This window comes from Panicum hallii, chromosome 2 (assembly GCF_002211085.1).
Source record: "Panicum hallii strain FIL2 chromosome 2, PHallii_v3.1, whole genome shotgun sequence".
NCBI lineage: Eukaryota > Viridiplantae > Streptophyta > Magnoliopsida > Poales > Poaceae > Panicum > Panicum hallii.
In genome coordinates this window covers 50040389-50055365 of record NC_038043.1, presented here as the reverse complement: position 1 = coordinate 50055365, position 14977 = coordinate 50040389, and the positions used below count along the sequence as shown (strand labels likewise).

General features: G+C 41.1%; 3 protein-coding genes across 3 annotated transcripts; 1 reads left to right on the top strand and 2 right to left on the bottom strand.

Moving 5' to 3' along the window:
* Nucleotides 1-965: 965 nt before the first annotated feature.
* LOC112879875 (asparagine--tRNA ligase, chloroplastic/mitochondrial) lies at nucleotides 966-6469 on the bottom strand. The gene is made up of 15 exons (XM_025944299.1): nucleotides 6027-6469; nucleotides 5431-5499; nucleotides 5190-5294; nucleotides 4757-4864; nucleotides 4088-4225; nucleotides 3361-3438; nucleotides 3152-3229; nucleotides 2989-3057; nucleotides 2821-2895; nucleotides 2590-2673; nucleotides 2380-2466; nucleotides 2012-2107; nucleotides 1854-1928; nucleotides 1609-1735; nucleotides 966-1461 (listed from the first exon to the last, which is right to left on the bottom strand). Exons 1-15 carry the CDS (start codon nucleotides 6381-6383, stop codon nucleotides 1346-1348), a joined length of 1662 nt encoding a protein of 553 aa, XP_025800084.1. The 5' UTR covers nucleotides 6384-6469; the 3' UTR covers nucleotides 966-1345.
* A 163-nt stretch (nucleotides 6470-6632) lies between these two features.
* LOC112879876 (beta-ureidopropionase) lies at nucleotides 6633-9630 on the top strand. The gene is made up of 6 exons (XM_025944300.1): nucleotides 6633-6991; nucleotides 7832-7939; nucleotides 8098-8286; nucleotides 8405-8632; nucleotides 8722-8946; nucleotides 9062-9630. Exons 1-6 carry the CDS (start codon nucleotides 6866-6868, stop codon nucleotides 9422-9424), a joined length of 1239 nt encoding a protein of 412 aa, XP_025800085.1. The 5' UTR covers nucleotides 6633-6865; the 3' UTR covers nucleotides 9425-9630.
* A 120-nt stretch (nucleotides 9631-9750) lies between these two features.
* LOC112879878 (probable trehalose-phosphate phosphatase 10) lies at nucleotides 9751-12144 on the bottom strand. The gene is made up of 10 exons (XM_025944301.1): nucleotides 11713-12144; nucleotides 11485-11625; nucleotides 11314-11385; nucleotides 11095-11223; nucleotides 10913-10969; nucleotides 10738-10839; nucleotides 10572-10649; nucleotides 10352-10492; nucleotides 10180-10272; nucleotides 9751-10017 (listed from the first exon to the last, which is right to left on the bottom strand). The coding sequence occupies exons 1-10, from the start codon at nucleotides 11914-11916 to the stop codon at nucleotides 9961-9963; spliced, it is 1074 nt and encodes a 357-aa protein (XP_025800086.1). The 5' UTR covers nucleotides 11917-12144; the 3' UTR covers nucleotides 9751-9960.
* Between the last annotated feature and the right edge of the window lie 2833 nt (nucleotides 12145-14977).

The window sequence follows — 14977 nt, the reverse complement described above, 5'->3', positions numbered from 1 at the left end:
GCGAGAGCGGATTGTTGGACGCCGTCGAGGAGGCGTTCGACGAAATGCTCGCGCGGGCGCAGATGGACCCCGATCTGGATTAATTTGTACCCGACGGACGACGCGGATGGCAGACGAGCGGACGATCCGTTTGCTCCGGGGAGCGCGGCAGCGGGGTACGGTTTGAATTTTGAATTCTGAATTTTCCTCCGGGGAGCGAAGCAGCGGACGCTCCGTTTGCTCCGTCACCGGACCAACTAACTTCCGAGACCCCTGTCGTTTGAATTTTGAATCTTTCGGGTCACTTTGACTTGGGGCTCCGATCCGGTGTAGGCATCACAATATCACATTGAGCCATGAAGAACCTGCCTTTGTACCAGTTTTGAAGAACTTTTGTTTTTATTTGTTTATTAAGCTAATTATTGGATAATTGGAATAATAGTGAAAATGTAAAAAAATAATTAAGTGAGCAATCTCTTTGGTACTGAATCTATAATTCCTTCCTCCTTTTAGTTTTATGTTGTGCAGCTCATCAAGTATAATGAAAACATCATGAACGTAGTTGGCTTTGTGCGCATGGAGCAGACTTATAATTGTTTGCCAGTTAGGTTACAGCAGATATTGTCACATATAGTGCAGACGTTGATAAACTTGGTGGTGATGACTAGCACCCTTTCTTTCTTATATTCAGATACCATGCATTCGAGATCAGCATGGTAATACGATGCTCTTTGAAGTCACATGGGAAAAGAGTAAATACACGTCAAAAACTAAAGCAAAAGATATAACTGAGCTCACAAATTACTCAAATTATCTGAACAGATAAACGTGTAATGCAGCAATTTAGGCTACTTGTTAGCAGCATATCGAAATTGAATCCAGGGAAGGACCAGTTCTCGCAGAGGCACCATCTAACACCAAGCCAAGCTACTCTATGGCATCCATACAGATGGTTCTCCTTCCATAGTTCCGTGCATCCAGATAAGTACCATCTAACAGCCAAGTCTTATAAAATTCCTCCACAAATTCTTTGGTCCAAAAGGGGCCTGATGCAGAGCGACCTGACGCTACAATTGCTTGCATGGGCGAAATGCCAAGCCACCGGACAAACAAAATTGCCCTTCACAAAATAATTGGTGTTCAGATTACAAAATAATAATAAAAATCCTACACCTATCACTATCACGATGAAATATAAGTCAATTACACAAAACAATGAAATATGCCACGGTATAGCTTTGCTTCAGCTTAGCACGTGTCAGTTCAACTCTGTACAATGCATAGTAATGGGCCATGCGGGTGTGTTTTCCTTTAACTCCCAGGCAAGAATTTCGTAAAATATATATTTGCGTACATCTTCACATCGCTAAAACTCGGCAGAGCCAGGAACTCGGGGAAACGGGATGGCATCTCTAATGTTGTCAATTCCAGTTGCAAACTGTACGAGCCGTTCAAATCCAAGACCAAAACCAGCATGGGGAACTGAAGCAGAAAAAAGAACAAGTTTGTCATGGCAGTTCACAGGAACAAAAGTTTCTACTGTTGATGGTAATTATAGAAAAAACAGAGAAAATCATATTATCCAGCTTTTATCCCTCAATATTAGCAAGCATGGTTAACGTATTTAACCTGATCCATATCGCCGTAGATCCAAATACCACCAGTAGCTCTCCTTGTTCAGATTTTGCTCATCCAACCGGGCTTCAAGGTGATCAAGGCGCTCTTCCCTCTGGCTTCCTCCAATAAGTTCACCAACCTGACATTGAACAGAAACACAGTTTGTTTGCAATAGCTAAAAGATGTTGTTCCATTTTATGTCATTGATTCATACAGCTAAGAATTTTATATATGTTGTGTTGATTGTATATGCCTACCCGAGGAACCAACAAATCCATTGCAGCAACTGTTTTCCCATCATCATTTTGCCGCATATAGAAAGCCTTGATTTCCTAACAAAGTTGAAAAGAGGGATCTTAATGTACGCCAGTTTGTTTCAAGACCAGTTAAACACTGAAAAGTGCACAATGCAAACCTTTGGGTAATCTGTAATTATAACTGGGCGACCACCAAAAGCAACTTCTGTGATGTATCTCTCATGCTCACTTTGAAGATCCAACCCCCATTTCACCTGTTGATTTATAGTACAAAAAAAAGGTCAGATATTTTTTCCATATCATTGTCACTTCAAATTCTGCCTTCACCATGCTAGCTCAGGAAAAGAACATTGGCATGTGGAGTTCAGTAGTAGAAAGCCCAGAGATGATTTCATACATAAACTATATACTTGAATCTCCATTATGATTGCAAGTAAAAGTTAAATTGTAAGTAAGCGCATCAGATAAATTTTCCTGTGACAAAAATGAGAAAGTTATTCATAGAAAGCTGTCAGGTGTGCATTACCGGGAACTCAAATTTCTTCTTGGACCCAAGAAGTAGCTCAACAGCATCAGTGTATGACAAGTGAACGAATTTCTTCTCTACTACATCCTAGGTCAAGCAGAAGAGATTTCAGTATGTCAGATTCCTCTTAATCAAAATGTGCCACCAAGTCCAAAGCTACATTGCTGCCATGGAATGATAAATAAAGAAAGCTATAAATTGAAGGTATACATTTAGTCGATCTATTATGCCTTTCTCAACCCATGTATTGAAGAAATCCATATCTTCTTTGCAGTTCTCTAGAATATACTTTACCTGCATGAAACAGCAATAATTAGGTGAGTCTAAACCCCTGCTCGAAATTTCCCTGATTTAATACACACAAAACATTGATAAAGCTACACTGCAGAATGGCTAGCAGTAGACTTGAGCATCAATCAAAAATCAATAGAAGGCACCTACTACATACTGGAGATATGCAGTTGCACAAGCCATGTCATCATTCAGATCCGCAAAGGCAAGCTCAGGTTCAATCATCTTCACTCAGAACAACAAAACAGCAAAAGAAGCTGTGAGTTCAGTGTCTATGTAGGATTCTGAGAGAAAAACAGGAGCAAGAATTTCAAATACCCAAAACTCAGCCAGATGTCTTGCTGTGTTTGAATTTTCAGCCCTAAATGTTGGACCAAATGTGTAAATCTGGAACAACAAATGAATGTGAAGAAATAATAAATTGATTAAAGCTATCAAACAGTGTGTTAGCTGTTTGAAATGAATATGGCAAAATAATTACATCAGATAATGCCGAAGCATATGTTTCACCATTAAGCTGTCCGGAAACTGTCAGAAATGCTGGTTTGCAGAAGAAATCCTAACATAAGTAACATAGGAAACAGTCACATTACTTGAACAGTTTTGAGAAACCAAATAAAATTAAATATAGGGCAGCAATTCATATAACCAGAGTGAGTCAGGTAACATGCTAAGAAGGGGAAAAGCTACCTGTGACCAATCGACCCTTCCATCCTTGGTAGCAGGAATATCTTTGAGTAGGGAACCACCTTCAGCACTGTTTGAAAGCTAAATTGTAGAATTGGACAGAAATATTAAATACATTCAAACCAGAATGCAATAAGCAAAACCAAGGAACAAGGAGCCAAAGTTTTTTTTTTTGGAGTAAAACAAGGAGCCAAAGTGGAGAGGTACATATCATTCTAATGAAAAGTTTTGTGAAAGGATAATAGATGCCAATAGTAATAATGAATTTGTTAAATATATGCATGAAAGTATACATATGGACTAATGATAGTATGATTCTGATATCACAGTCATGGCATAACTTCAATGATTGCATTTGCATTCACCAAATAATATGTACGACCTGAATCCTGATCTAACATTAAACCTGCTGCGGATGTTTCTATGACTTCCATACACCAAATATTTGATAGGCACGGACTTAAGGAAGTTCTACAAGCCACATAGGTCCCAAAAAATATAAAAAAAATGCAACGTGTATGCTAAAATTGATGACAGCTGGATAAGGTAGCTCGTTAGGCTGTATGGTTTCTGATTCAGAGCATAAGCTCCATTGAAATATTTGGATAAACATAGAAACGAGGCATAAATTCAGTTTCACATAAATGAGCAGAATATTTTCTATACAGCAATCAAGTTCTTGAGGGAATCAAGTAGTCTATCTAAAGAAACATATTGAAGAAAAACTAACCAAAGTAGTCACATAAAACTGCTCCCCAGCTCCTTCACAATCCGAAGCAGTAATAATAGGGCTCGATACCCAAACAAATCCATTGTCTTGGAAGAATTTATGAGTTGCATATGCCAGAGCATTCCTCACTCTTGCCACCTAAATAAATACCCGCAGATACAGTAAGCAATCCACAGGAGTGTATAATTACAGGACAAATGATTTTTATGGTCAACACTCAACAGTACTAACTTTTCGCACATCAATTTTTTTACGAGTGGTTTGTGTAGCTAGATCATCAGCATAGAATGCTTATAACCTATTAATTTGAAATTCAATGTCCAAGTGGCCCTCATTTGCAATAAACTAAGTGAACCCTCTATAACCATACCATTGCCAAATCTAGAAATTTGCATAGGCAACCATATTTACAGATTGTGTACTAACTTGTAAGCTACCCTGGGGAACTAATCATACAAATAGATAAAGGATGACACTGGATAAAGTGCTTTTCAATTTCTGGTTGAGTAATGGAAGGAAAGAAGATGTATCATTTCCAATCTTATGGTCAAAAAACATATGCACCTTTACACCATGAGGAACTAAAAAGAATATCAAATTGGCGACTTTTCAAGTTCAGAATGCCAGGAAAGGGGAGAAAAAAGGAGCAAGCAGTGAGTAATAACATACTGCACCAAAAGTGTTTGTCCGAGGACGGAGATGGGCTACAGTTCTAAGATATTCTCTTGATGCCCGTTTCTTCTGTATAGGAAAAGATGTAGGGTCACTTTTCCCAATCTGCAAGAAGAAAAGTAAAAAAGAAACATTAGAACACAAGAAAAGAAATAAAAGGCACAAAGAATATTGCTGTCAGACTCTGCAAGTTATTTCTCTAACCGTCTAGCGTGCTTAATTATGACCAATTAGTCTAAGTGTAGCATAGGAAAGAAAGTACCATAACTTGTATATTACACAAAATGAGACATTAACTCACTATGCAACAAGTATTCCTTGTATTTTTTATATGCAAAAAACAGAAAGAAACTTATTGACATCTTACAAGCTAATATTACAGACATAAGAATGCATGAACTAAAAATAGTTATAAAGAATGAAAATTTACCACAGTGATCTTTGAAACCTTCAACTCCACTTTTTGCTTACCGCCTTGGCTGCTTGCAACAACTCCCTCAACTAGTACAGATGCTCCGGTAGTGACAGAGTCTATCTGATAGCCATCATTGGAATAATGAACAATAAAATGTATTATAGCATTATGTCAATCAACTGCAACGAATGCAATTTAAGACAAGTTCAATTAAGTAAACAATCTCAACCTTCGGTAAATGGGTAAAACATAGTACCTGGTCATAGCCTTCTGTGTCAGAAGTCAATACACATTGCATATTGGACAAGCAAGAGCCATCATTGACCTAAAAGTTGAAATTTGAGAATGCATTAGACTCCCAAAGGAAAAATACTATTAATAATCATTCCTCCAAATAGCCAATCCCCATAAATATTCTATGCATGCACGCAAGACAAGAGCTACTTGAGTCCATAATATCACAAAATCTTTCATGACATGCATAAGCATAATGGTTCCACTGGCCCATGATCATGGTGTTACGATCTGGTAGCTACAGTCCTCAACTATTTGAATGCAAGTGTCCAACCCCAGATTTCACTCAGAGTATTTAGGCCAACATTGCTGAAATATTAAGTGATGATGACCAAAAGTTCACATTAACCAGAATGGGAAGCAATGCCAACAATGCCCGAAAGGGAAGCACCTTTTCCACCCTTCCAGAGTCCTAAATCACCAAGTTAACCCAGCTGATAATCATATGCACCAGCATTTCGGCAAAAGTAAAATCTGCTAACGGCACGCATTACCCCTGCGCCATTCCAATTGATGGGAGCCATAGCAAAAACGGGGTTGCAAATGTCTCACTCTCACCTCAACGAAGGTGACGGTCCTCTGGGCGCGGCAGGTGCGCACCCACCCGCGCACGGCCAGCTCCTTGCCCACCCACGCGGCGCCCTCGTCCTCCCCGCCTTTCACATCCGCCACTCGCATCCGCTTCCTGAACTCCCCCACGGCCTCCCCCGCCGGCCCGGTCGCCGCGGCCGCAGCGGCAGCGGGGGCGTGGGCGGAGGCCTGCGCCGCGGCGCAGAAGCTCTGCCGCCGCCCCGAGGCGGCGGCGAGCGGCGCCGTACGCGGGAGTGGGAACGAGAGTGCGGCGAGCGGGGAGGTCTTAACCTGGAGCCGGCGCGGGGCCAGGCGGAGGAGCCGGGCGGCCGCGGCAGCCGCCATCGGCAGCTAGGCGGCGGCGGCGGCAGGGCCTGTCCTGTAAGCTATCGCCTGTCGCGTTGGGCCTATCTGCTTCCTCCGCCTAGGAGCCGTCCGTTTAGGATCGAGGGGTGAACGCGTCTCTTGAGGCCGATAACGTATTCCTCTGACTCCGCCTTCACATCTTGTTTACGTATTAATAGCTGGCACGCCTTTTTGTTATGGTTGCTGACCATTGCAGGATCAGACGGACGTTATTACGCACATCATTAGTTTATCTATTCTAAAGTCCAATTTTAATAAAAGCCAATCCAAATCACATGGGGATGGGGTGGGTTGGTTGATTGATCATCCAACGATGAAGCAAAGCAAGAAGCCAATCAAGATCATCACATGCGTTTTGTCATTTCGTCTCACTAGTTGAAGAGTCCTGCTCGCTTCTCTCTCCCTCGAGTCAGTCCAATCCGGAGGAGTTGGGTGGAAGAGTGGTCATTCGGCAGAGGAGGATGGCGAGCAGCAACGGCAAGGCGGCGCAGGCGGAGGAGGGGAAGGCGGCGCCGGAGGGGTCGATCGGCGGGTACGAGTCCCTGCACAGGCTCCTGGAGGCCAACCTCTCCCCCGAGCTCTTCCAGGTACCCTCTATTCCTCCACCGGGCGGGGGCGGCTAGATTCGTCCCGCCGTGTCGTCGTCCGTGCCTGTTTCTTGGTTCTTGGATTGGATGCCGTATCCAAATTCAGTTGCTTCCTTGTGCGCGGGCAAGCTCCTGGATAACCAAATTACGGCCCGGAAAGAGTGATCGAACTACTGTTAATCGAGAAAATCGGGTGAACGAGTCTTGTTGCTCTGATTGGCCTCATGATTAAGGTTGTGTTGTGCGACAACTAGTCACTTTCTCCATGGATAATGTACTACTGAATTAAGTATTTATGATGTGGACCTAAAACATGATTCTTGTAAGACCCGTACTGATGTTACTGATGGTTATGTAACCTAGCTGTGTCAATTGAAATTGTGTGCCTTTTTTAACTAGTGTTCCTAGCGAGTATCAGAGGTACTGATTGGTAGTTAGCAAGATCAATGGATGTGAAATTTATGTACAGTCTGACTTCAGAATTGTAGATACTTCGAATTGTACATATGCTATACCCTGCTGAGCTCACCTGTTTTCTACTAAAATGAGTTAGAGGGATCCTGATGTCCAGTATTTGATCTTTATACAAGGTTTGGCACGCGGACGGACTTTTCTAGTAGTGAAAATCCCACGAATCGTGTCAGAGTGCTGTTTATATTCAAAGCCTTTCTCCTTCATGACTAGACTAAAGAAAGAGCTCCCTATTCTAATATGTCTGTATCCACGGAAAGAGCGAGCCAGCGAATAGTTCCCAGTTGAGACATTTCACTGAGACATAAGGATATCTAGATGGCATTTATGTTCACTTTGTTGATATTGTCAATCTTTTCATGTTAACAGGAAGCAAGCCGGTTGCTGTTGGGGCTGAATTGTGCACGACCTCTTGAGGCTATCGCACTGCCTGAAGCCACAATGACTCTTGCAGAAACGCATAATTTTGATGTGCAGGTTATCTCTAATTTGTCGTTTTCTTTAGTAGTGATTCTTTCTTAATTGATTGTGGGATTGCCAGATGTAGCATCTTTATTCAATACGTCAGGTGCTAGCATTTAGAAATTAAATTATATTGGGTGGTAGATTTAAACTGTGATCTACTTGTTCTGTAGGCCTTCCGTTTTAGTGCAGATAAAGAGTTTCTTAGGCAACCACGAGTTGTTCGAGTTGGTCTAATTCAGAACTCAATTGCTATTCCCACCACTTGTCATTTTTCTGAGCAAAAGAAGGCTATCATGGATAAAATTAGACCCATCATTGATGCAGCTGGTGCTTCTGGTGTCAATATTTTGTGCTTACAAGTGAGTACTTTGTACTATTTCTTTGGAACATTTGAAATTATAGTATACAATTCAAGATGCTGTGTTATATCCCCAAAGGAGGAAGAACGTTTCTAATGATATATACCGCAAAATTCAGGAAGCCTGGACAATGCCTTTTGCCTTCTGCACACGTGAGAAAAGATGGTGTGAGTTTGCTGAACCGGTTAATGGAGAATCAACTCATTTCCTTCAAGAACTTGCACAAAAGTATAACATGGTAATTGTGAGCCCAATCCTCGAAAGGGATGTAAACCATGGGGAGACTATTTGGAATACTGCTGTCATTATTGGAAATAATGGCAACATAATTGGCATTCATCGAAAGGTATGCACATCACTTTATTTTTCTTTTTCTGAACCTGCATTTTCTATTCCTCCCTTCTGGCAGAAAGTTTTAAATAAACACTACTGTAGAATCACATCCCCAGAGTTGGTGATTTCAATGAGAGTACATACTACATGGAGGGTAACACTGGGCATCCAGTGTTTGAAACAGCTTACGGCAAAATAGGAGTCAACATTTGTTATGGAAGACATCACCCCCTTAATTGGCTTGCATTTGGCCTCAACGGAGCTGAAATAGTGTTCAACCCATCTGCAACTGTTGGTGAACTCAGCGAACCAATGTGGCCTATTGAGGTTGGAGAAAATTCTTGTGCTCTTTTCTTCACTATAATAACACACATTTTTGGTAAATGCATTTGGAAACTTTGGAGTGCATAATTATCTTTTATATTTTGTTATTCTACCTCAGGCAAGGAACGCCGCAATTGCAAACAGCTACTTCGTTGGATCAATTAACCGGGTTGGCACAGAAGTATTCCCAAATCCTTTCACATCTGGTGATGGGAAACCTCAGCATGCAGACTTCGGCCATTTCTATGGATCTAGCCATTTCTCAGCACCGGACGCTTCTTGCACCCCATCACTATCACGCTACCGAGATGGCTTGGCCATCTCTGATATGAATCTCAACCTATGCCGCCAGATCAAAGACAAGTGGGCCTTCCGCATGACTGCTCGTTACGATATGTATGCTTCCTTGCTATCAGAGTACTTGAAACCAGATTATAAACCTCAAGTCATTGTCGATCCCTTGACTAACAAGAGGGCATAAGACTGAGGTTACCTGGATTTAAAAGGAGGCCATTTGTGCTGGGACTTCAACAGCACGTGTTTACAGTTTAGCAGAATAATCTCTTTGAAGGTGCAGATGGAAGTCTCTGTTTTACTTTCCTTTTTTTCACATCTTGTAAAAAAGCATTTGGTGTACATTCACTGAAGTTTGTTCAACCTGACTTTACTCAATATTGGAAACATAAATGTCTGCTTTGTTTTGCATTGCAATTTGCAAGGGTTTGCTCTGTGAAGAAATTCAACAAACTTCTAAACCACCTAAAATAACTAAGAAACTCCACCAAACATAATGTTGGACTAATTGGTGAAGCTTATTGTTCATAAGACTGACTGGTGCAGAATTCTTTGCATTCTTTTACATGAAGACGAGCATTTTAGCAAATCTACTGCAGATTAAAATAAGGAGATTGGCTACAGGGTCTACGATAAATATTATACGCAATTCAGTTCCCTAGTCCTTTTTTTGTCAGAAATTAACCCTAAAACCATCAACAAACATTATCAACTAGTTTATTGTTATTTTAATGCTTCTTCCTCCTTCCATTTCACCAATCTCTTCAGGAAGTCCATCACCTGCAATTGGAATAGCACATAGTCAAGTAATGCAGGCGAGTTTTTTTTTTCCTGAAAACTATTGCATCATGTAACAGTTCGATATATAAAAACAATCCAATTGTGTAACTTTGATGTGCAGCAAATGGTAGCAGCCCACCCTACACAAAGTAGTGAATTTACCTCAGATGGATCCACAAGAGAATAAACTGCGTGAGATTCCTTGGGTACAGATGACACCAAAATTCCGAAACCCTGTTTATCTTCCCGTAGAACCTGCAGATTTAAACCATCAAGTGAATTATGTAGATGAGAGAAAGACAAGGTTGTTCTGTATCAAAACCATATTATGCACCTTAAATGCATCCTCATCAGTACGATCATCTCCAATGTAGATAGGGAGCACATTGTCAGAATCAGCTAGCCCTAGGGAGTCCAACAAGAACTCCACAGCCTTTCCCTTGTTCCAGTCTATCACCGGACGAACTTCTAAAACCTGCATTGCAGCAACCAGATCCATCCGTTGATCACCTTTCAAGAGTCGCTGTGCTGGTGTTTTCATTTACAGCTTATACCTTTCGTCCATGACTCAGTCGGAGGCGAGGATAGGCTTTCAGGACATCATCTGTGCACTGTGCAACGATCGGCCAATCCTGAAAGTCAAATGATTAGAAGCAGCAGCACCGTCAGTAGGTGGTTCTTTTTCTCTCAAGATCATTTTTGAGAAAACTGAGAGCCCACCTTCTCGTTGACATTGCGGTAGTGTACTGACACGCAGAACTTGTTGTTTTCAACTTTTGCACCATCGATTCCCCTGATCTTCTCGATGAGCAATCCAAAAACCTGCATCACATGGAGCTGCATTGAATATCTTGAATCGCATCATATGGAATTGTAAACCATGCAAATTTTATACCTCATCGATCATTGGTTTGAATTCACTAGCAGCCTGGAAGATCTTCACCTCCTTGTCCTACAAAAGATAGTAAGAAGAAAATTCTCCAAACTGACGAAACATCCGTTGTTCTCTGTACTAAGCATAGTGAACACTGACAAAATTCTATCTCATTGGCTCCATTGGTAAAGGCTTGTGCTCACCTGCTTCGCACCGGAGTTAGTGCAGCTTCTATTATCAGTGACAGAACCAGTTTTCCCCATTGGACCAATGATATCCATTCCATGGCTACCAGCGTAGTACAGCTCGGTTAATTTAACAAAATCAAACACCTAAACAGATTCAACAGAGTTAAAGCCTAGAATGAGATACTTAGAAGTAAACTATAATCCATTGGAAAGGATAATCAACAATTTGTTCACCTTATCACAAGACCTTCCACTGATAATCGCCGTGGGAAGATGCAATGCAGCATTCCTCACCACCTCGCGCATCTGTGGAAATGTATATGATATTTTACAGATGTTTTCACTCAGCAAAACTCGGCAAAGAGAAGGGAACTCTTTCAGAGATTGATATTGCAATGATATTACCTGATCAGACATGATGGCATTGTCTGGCTCATCGACAATTGGTGAGAGGGTTCCATCATAGTCCAAGAACAACACTGTCTTCTTGCCTTTGCCATAGGCAACAATTTTTTCAAATGCGTTCATTGCTGAAGGATACTTCTTCTGCAAATGACAAGGAATTGACAAATATCACAGCTCCTACAATATCAAAACTACTGCAACAAGTTCAGAGAGAAGGCAAAAACTCACAGTCCAAGCTCGGTAGATCGGATCAAAAGCACCGGGGTTACCGATGTTCACACGGACAGCAGTAGGCGAGGATATCTTCATGTCATTCAACCAGCCATTGGCATGTAGTGGCATTGGTTTTGGAGGAAAAGCCGGCTCTTTCATCTCCTCAGCTGATGGAGGGTCTTCATTTGCACAGGTGCTTCCATTAGCATAGGAACCCATGCTGATTTTTCTCTACCAAGCTGCCAAATAATTGAAGACCTTGTTCTTGTTCACAGAATGTTAGTCAGAGTGTCCCTCCCTTCTACAAATAAACACCTGTCTTCAGTGCCTCAGCCCATTTCCAATGAAATCAAAGCACCAGAGCAATCAGATACATCTGCTCCCTGTTTAGACAAATGCAAAAGTTAAAGGAAACGATGTTCATATACGTACTTCAAAAAGCCCTGAATCTCCAGATCACCACCACCAGGCAAAAGTAAAGGCAACGATGTTTATATGTAGTCTACATAGACATCAAAAAGTGTTAATGACTTGCAGAGGAATCTGATGCAACAAGCAACATATAGGTTTAGAAGTCAAGACAGGCTTACGCTAGCAATCAGGGATTAATGAAACGGGTGGCTTCAGCCTTCAGGTCAACAACAACCAATGAGACAAAGTCTTACGACGAACAACAGAATCCTCCGTACACACACATCAAGGCAGCAACATATCTATGTAGCTCAATTAATCATAGTCAATTAGGATCCAAGACAGCATGGTCGGCTACGCACCAATATTCTGTGGGCATCCATGAAGACTATACTGATTTGCAGTAATGTACTGCGTATTATGCAAAAGAAACGAGCAAGCAACAACGATGACTAAAGAGGTTTAGACGCACCAAGGAAGATCAATGGCAATTGGCAGAATCAGTGAGGGAATGGGATTCTGTGACCACTCTTGTCCGAGACAATGCAGTAAGCGCTGACATCTGCTGTAACTTCGGCAATTGGTATGCTCTGATGAAATTCTAATCATACAAGGCATGTTCTCCAATTTTGAGACGAAGAACCAAAGTTGTCCTCCAATGTTCTTGTAGAATCATACAAGTTAGGGTATCTTGTTGGTTGTTAGTTTGCTTTGATTGTTTGCAACTCCCTACTGCTTCATTTTTATAATGGTCAAATCACATCCTCAGACTGTCTCAAAGAGGAAAATGAGGTACATAATAACTCCAAGAGAAGAAACAGATTAAGATTCTATCTATCTTGGTCGCTCGGCAAAAGAAGTTGGAAAAAAAAGGCACAAAAATTCAGGAACGTGGACGTGCGTCGACATCGAGTTTATGTCAGGGTTTGAAACTTCAGGTGCGTTACACAATCTCAATTGGAAGGTCGTTTTCACTCTTAAAAAGGATCCTCTCTATGGAACCCGATAGACTAGTAGTACAATCATGGAGTGCACTTCTGGTTACCAATGAAAGAAGCATTTGGTTACATGAGGCAAAACTCAAAGGACTATTAGAAGAGCAATGGGGTGCACTTACAAGCAACAAAATAAATTGCAGCTTGGTCAAGGCATGACACAGACATAGCTTGATGAACTACAAGATGGCGTGAGGGTATCAAAATAACATGACATTTATCACAACATTTGAAACTGTATGCACCAAGAAAATAGTAGCAAGTCAAAGACTCAATATAATTATTGGCTGGGTAAAAGTCCACCTGATTGAGTCTAAAAGATATATTACCACATACACAGTGGACCGGTTCTACAAGCTCTAGGTTCTCTCTTCTCTGTGATGCCATAAGGTTGAAATTTGACAAGATGATCAAAAAGAAAGAGGCATGGAGTTGTGCTCAATGGCTCCAAAGTAAACAAGAACAGACGTCCATATCCATGCAATTAAGAAATACTTGGCCTAAAATTCACAATCTCCTGCACATATTAACCGATTCACGCCCACTGATGATCCTACACATTTTATCAATAACTAGAAACCAAATGAGCATGCAACATGTCAATGACTTGATTTGGTACATTAGGGACCCAATTTTATGCACGTAACCAGATACAATCATCTTTTGTAGGTTTAAACCAAATGGAATCGATTAGGGAAAAGAAGAGAGTTTCTTTTGCATGCATTGCATCGAATTAGATCCCTCATGTGCAAACATCTAGTTGTTATGACTTACATTTTTGGTAGAGGATTCTCACCTGATTTGGAGAGGCACAGCTAGAATTGTGTCAATCGAGAGATCGAGATCGCGCAAGAGAGAGAAAGCTTTGCATGTAATGACTAACCAAAGAAGAAAAAGAGGAAGAGGAATATAGAAGGTGACTATATATAGATATAGAGAGTTGAATAACGAGAAAATTAAGCGGGATGTTGTGTCCGTTCAACACACACACACACACACACACACCGGGGTGGGGCCCTTAGTGCCTTCTAATTAAAATTAATGTTAAAATGGTTTAGCTTAGGAGAAATATATCTTTTTGCAATTGTCAAAGAGAAGATTAAGGAAATTTTAATGAGAGATTGTAAATTGATTATGTGGAGAAGCATGTTTGAGGAAGGAGTCGACAACCTGATAAGCTAGATCATAGGATCCCAACCATTGTACAAATTATCTTTACCATGCAACTCATAACAATCCTTTTCATAGACCCAAAATAAGGGATTATTTCAGTTACTACAGGACAACACATCGTGCCTAGATTACCAACATTCACACTGATAGCAGAGTGTGATTAGTCCTTCATGTCATTCAGCAGGGGTCAGCTTGTGATGCATCATCAGTTTTAGAGGCGAAGCTGCTTCTTTCAGCGCCTCCGACGCACTGATGAAAGATGAACATTAGGATAGAATCATAGAAGCCTATGCTGATGTTTCGCTTTCTTCCAAGCTGTCGAAGAGCAGCCGAGCAAAGGCCCAGAGCACTTAGCGCTTCCTGTCTCTAACGGTGCCCTCTAAACCGTTCTGTACCCTATGTATAGAGAAGATTCCGTTCTCTATTGCTCCAGCAGTGTTCTCTAAATGATCCTCTAAAATAGAGAACGCTACAGGTTTCCTCTATATATAGAGATTCTCTCTCCTCTTCTCTATTTTTTCTTTACGTTTTAAACACTAAATTAAATAAAAATAAAATATGTCCATAGCATTTGAGGTATGATAAATACGTACGTACAAAAATTTGGAACAAAATACGTTTCTAATATAGGGTTTAATGTATAGAGAACGAGATTTAGAGAACGTTGTTGGAGAGAAATGAGATATAGAGGAGAGAATCTT

Bases quoted from the DNA above. Each gene is read 5' to 3' on its own strand.
- LOC112879875 (XM_025944299.1), bottom strand. From the start codon at position 6,383: ATGGCGGCTGCCGCGGCCGCCCGGCTCCTCCGCCTGGCCCCGCGCCGG. The intron at 5,500-6,026 runs GTGAGAGTGAGA...TTCAACTTTTAG, and splicing joins GGACCGTCACCTTCGTTGAG to GTCAATGATGGCTCTTGCTT. The intron at 3,439-4,087 runs GTTAGTTTTTCT...TCTACAATTTAG, and splicing joins AGTTTTATGTGACTACTTTG to CTTTCAAACAGTGCTGAAGG.
- LOC112879876 (XM_025944300.1), top strand. From the start codon at position 6,866: ATGGCGAGCAGCAACGGCAAGGCGGCGCAGGCGGAGGAGGGGAAGGCG. The intron at 6,992-7,831 runs GTACCCTCTATT...TCATGTTAACAG, and splicing joins TCTCCCCCGAGCTCTTCCAG to GAAGCAAGCCGGTTGCTGTT. The intron at 8,947-9,061 runs GTTGGAGAAAAT...ATTCTACCTCAG, and splicing joins AACCAATGTGGCCTATTGAG to GCAAGGAACGCCGCAATTGC.
- LOC112879878 (XM_025944301.1), bottom strand. From the start codon at position 11,916: ATGGGTTCCTATGCTAATGGAAGCACCTGTGCAAATGAAGACCCTCCA. The intron at 10,970-11,094 runs GTGAGCACAAGC...TATCTTTTGTAG, and splicing joins CTAACTCCGGTGCGAAGCAG to GACAAGGAGGTGAAGATCTT. The intron at 10,840-10,912 runs GTATAAAATTTG...CATGTGATGCAG, and splicing joins TCAAACCAATGATCGATGAG to GTTTTTGGATTGCTCATCGA.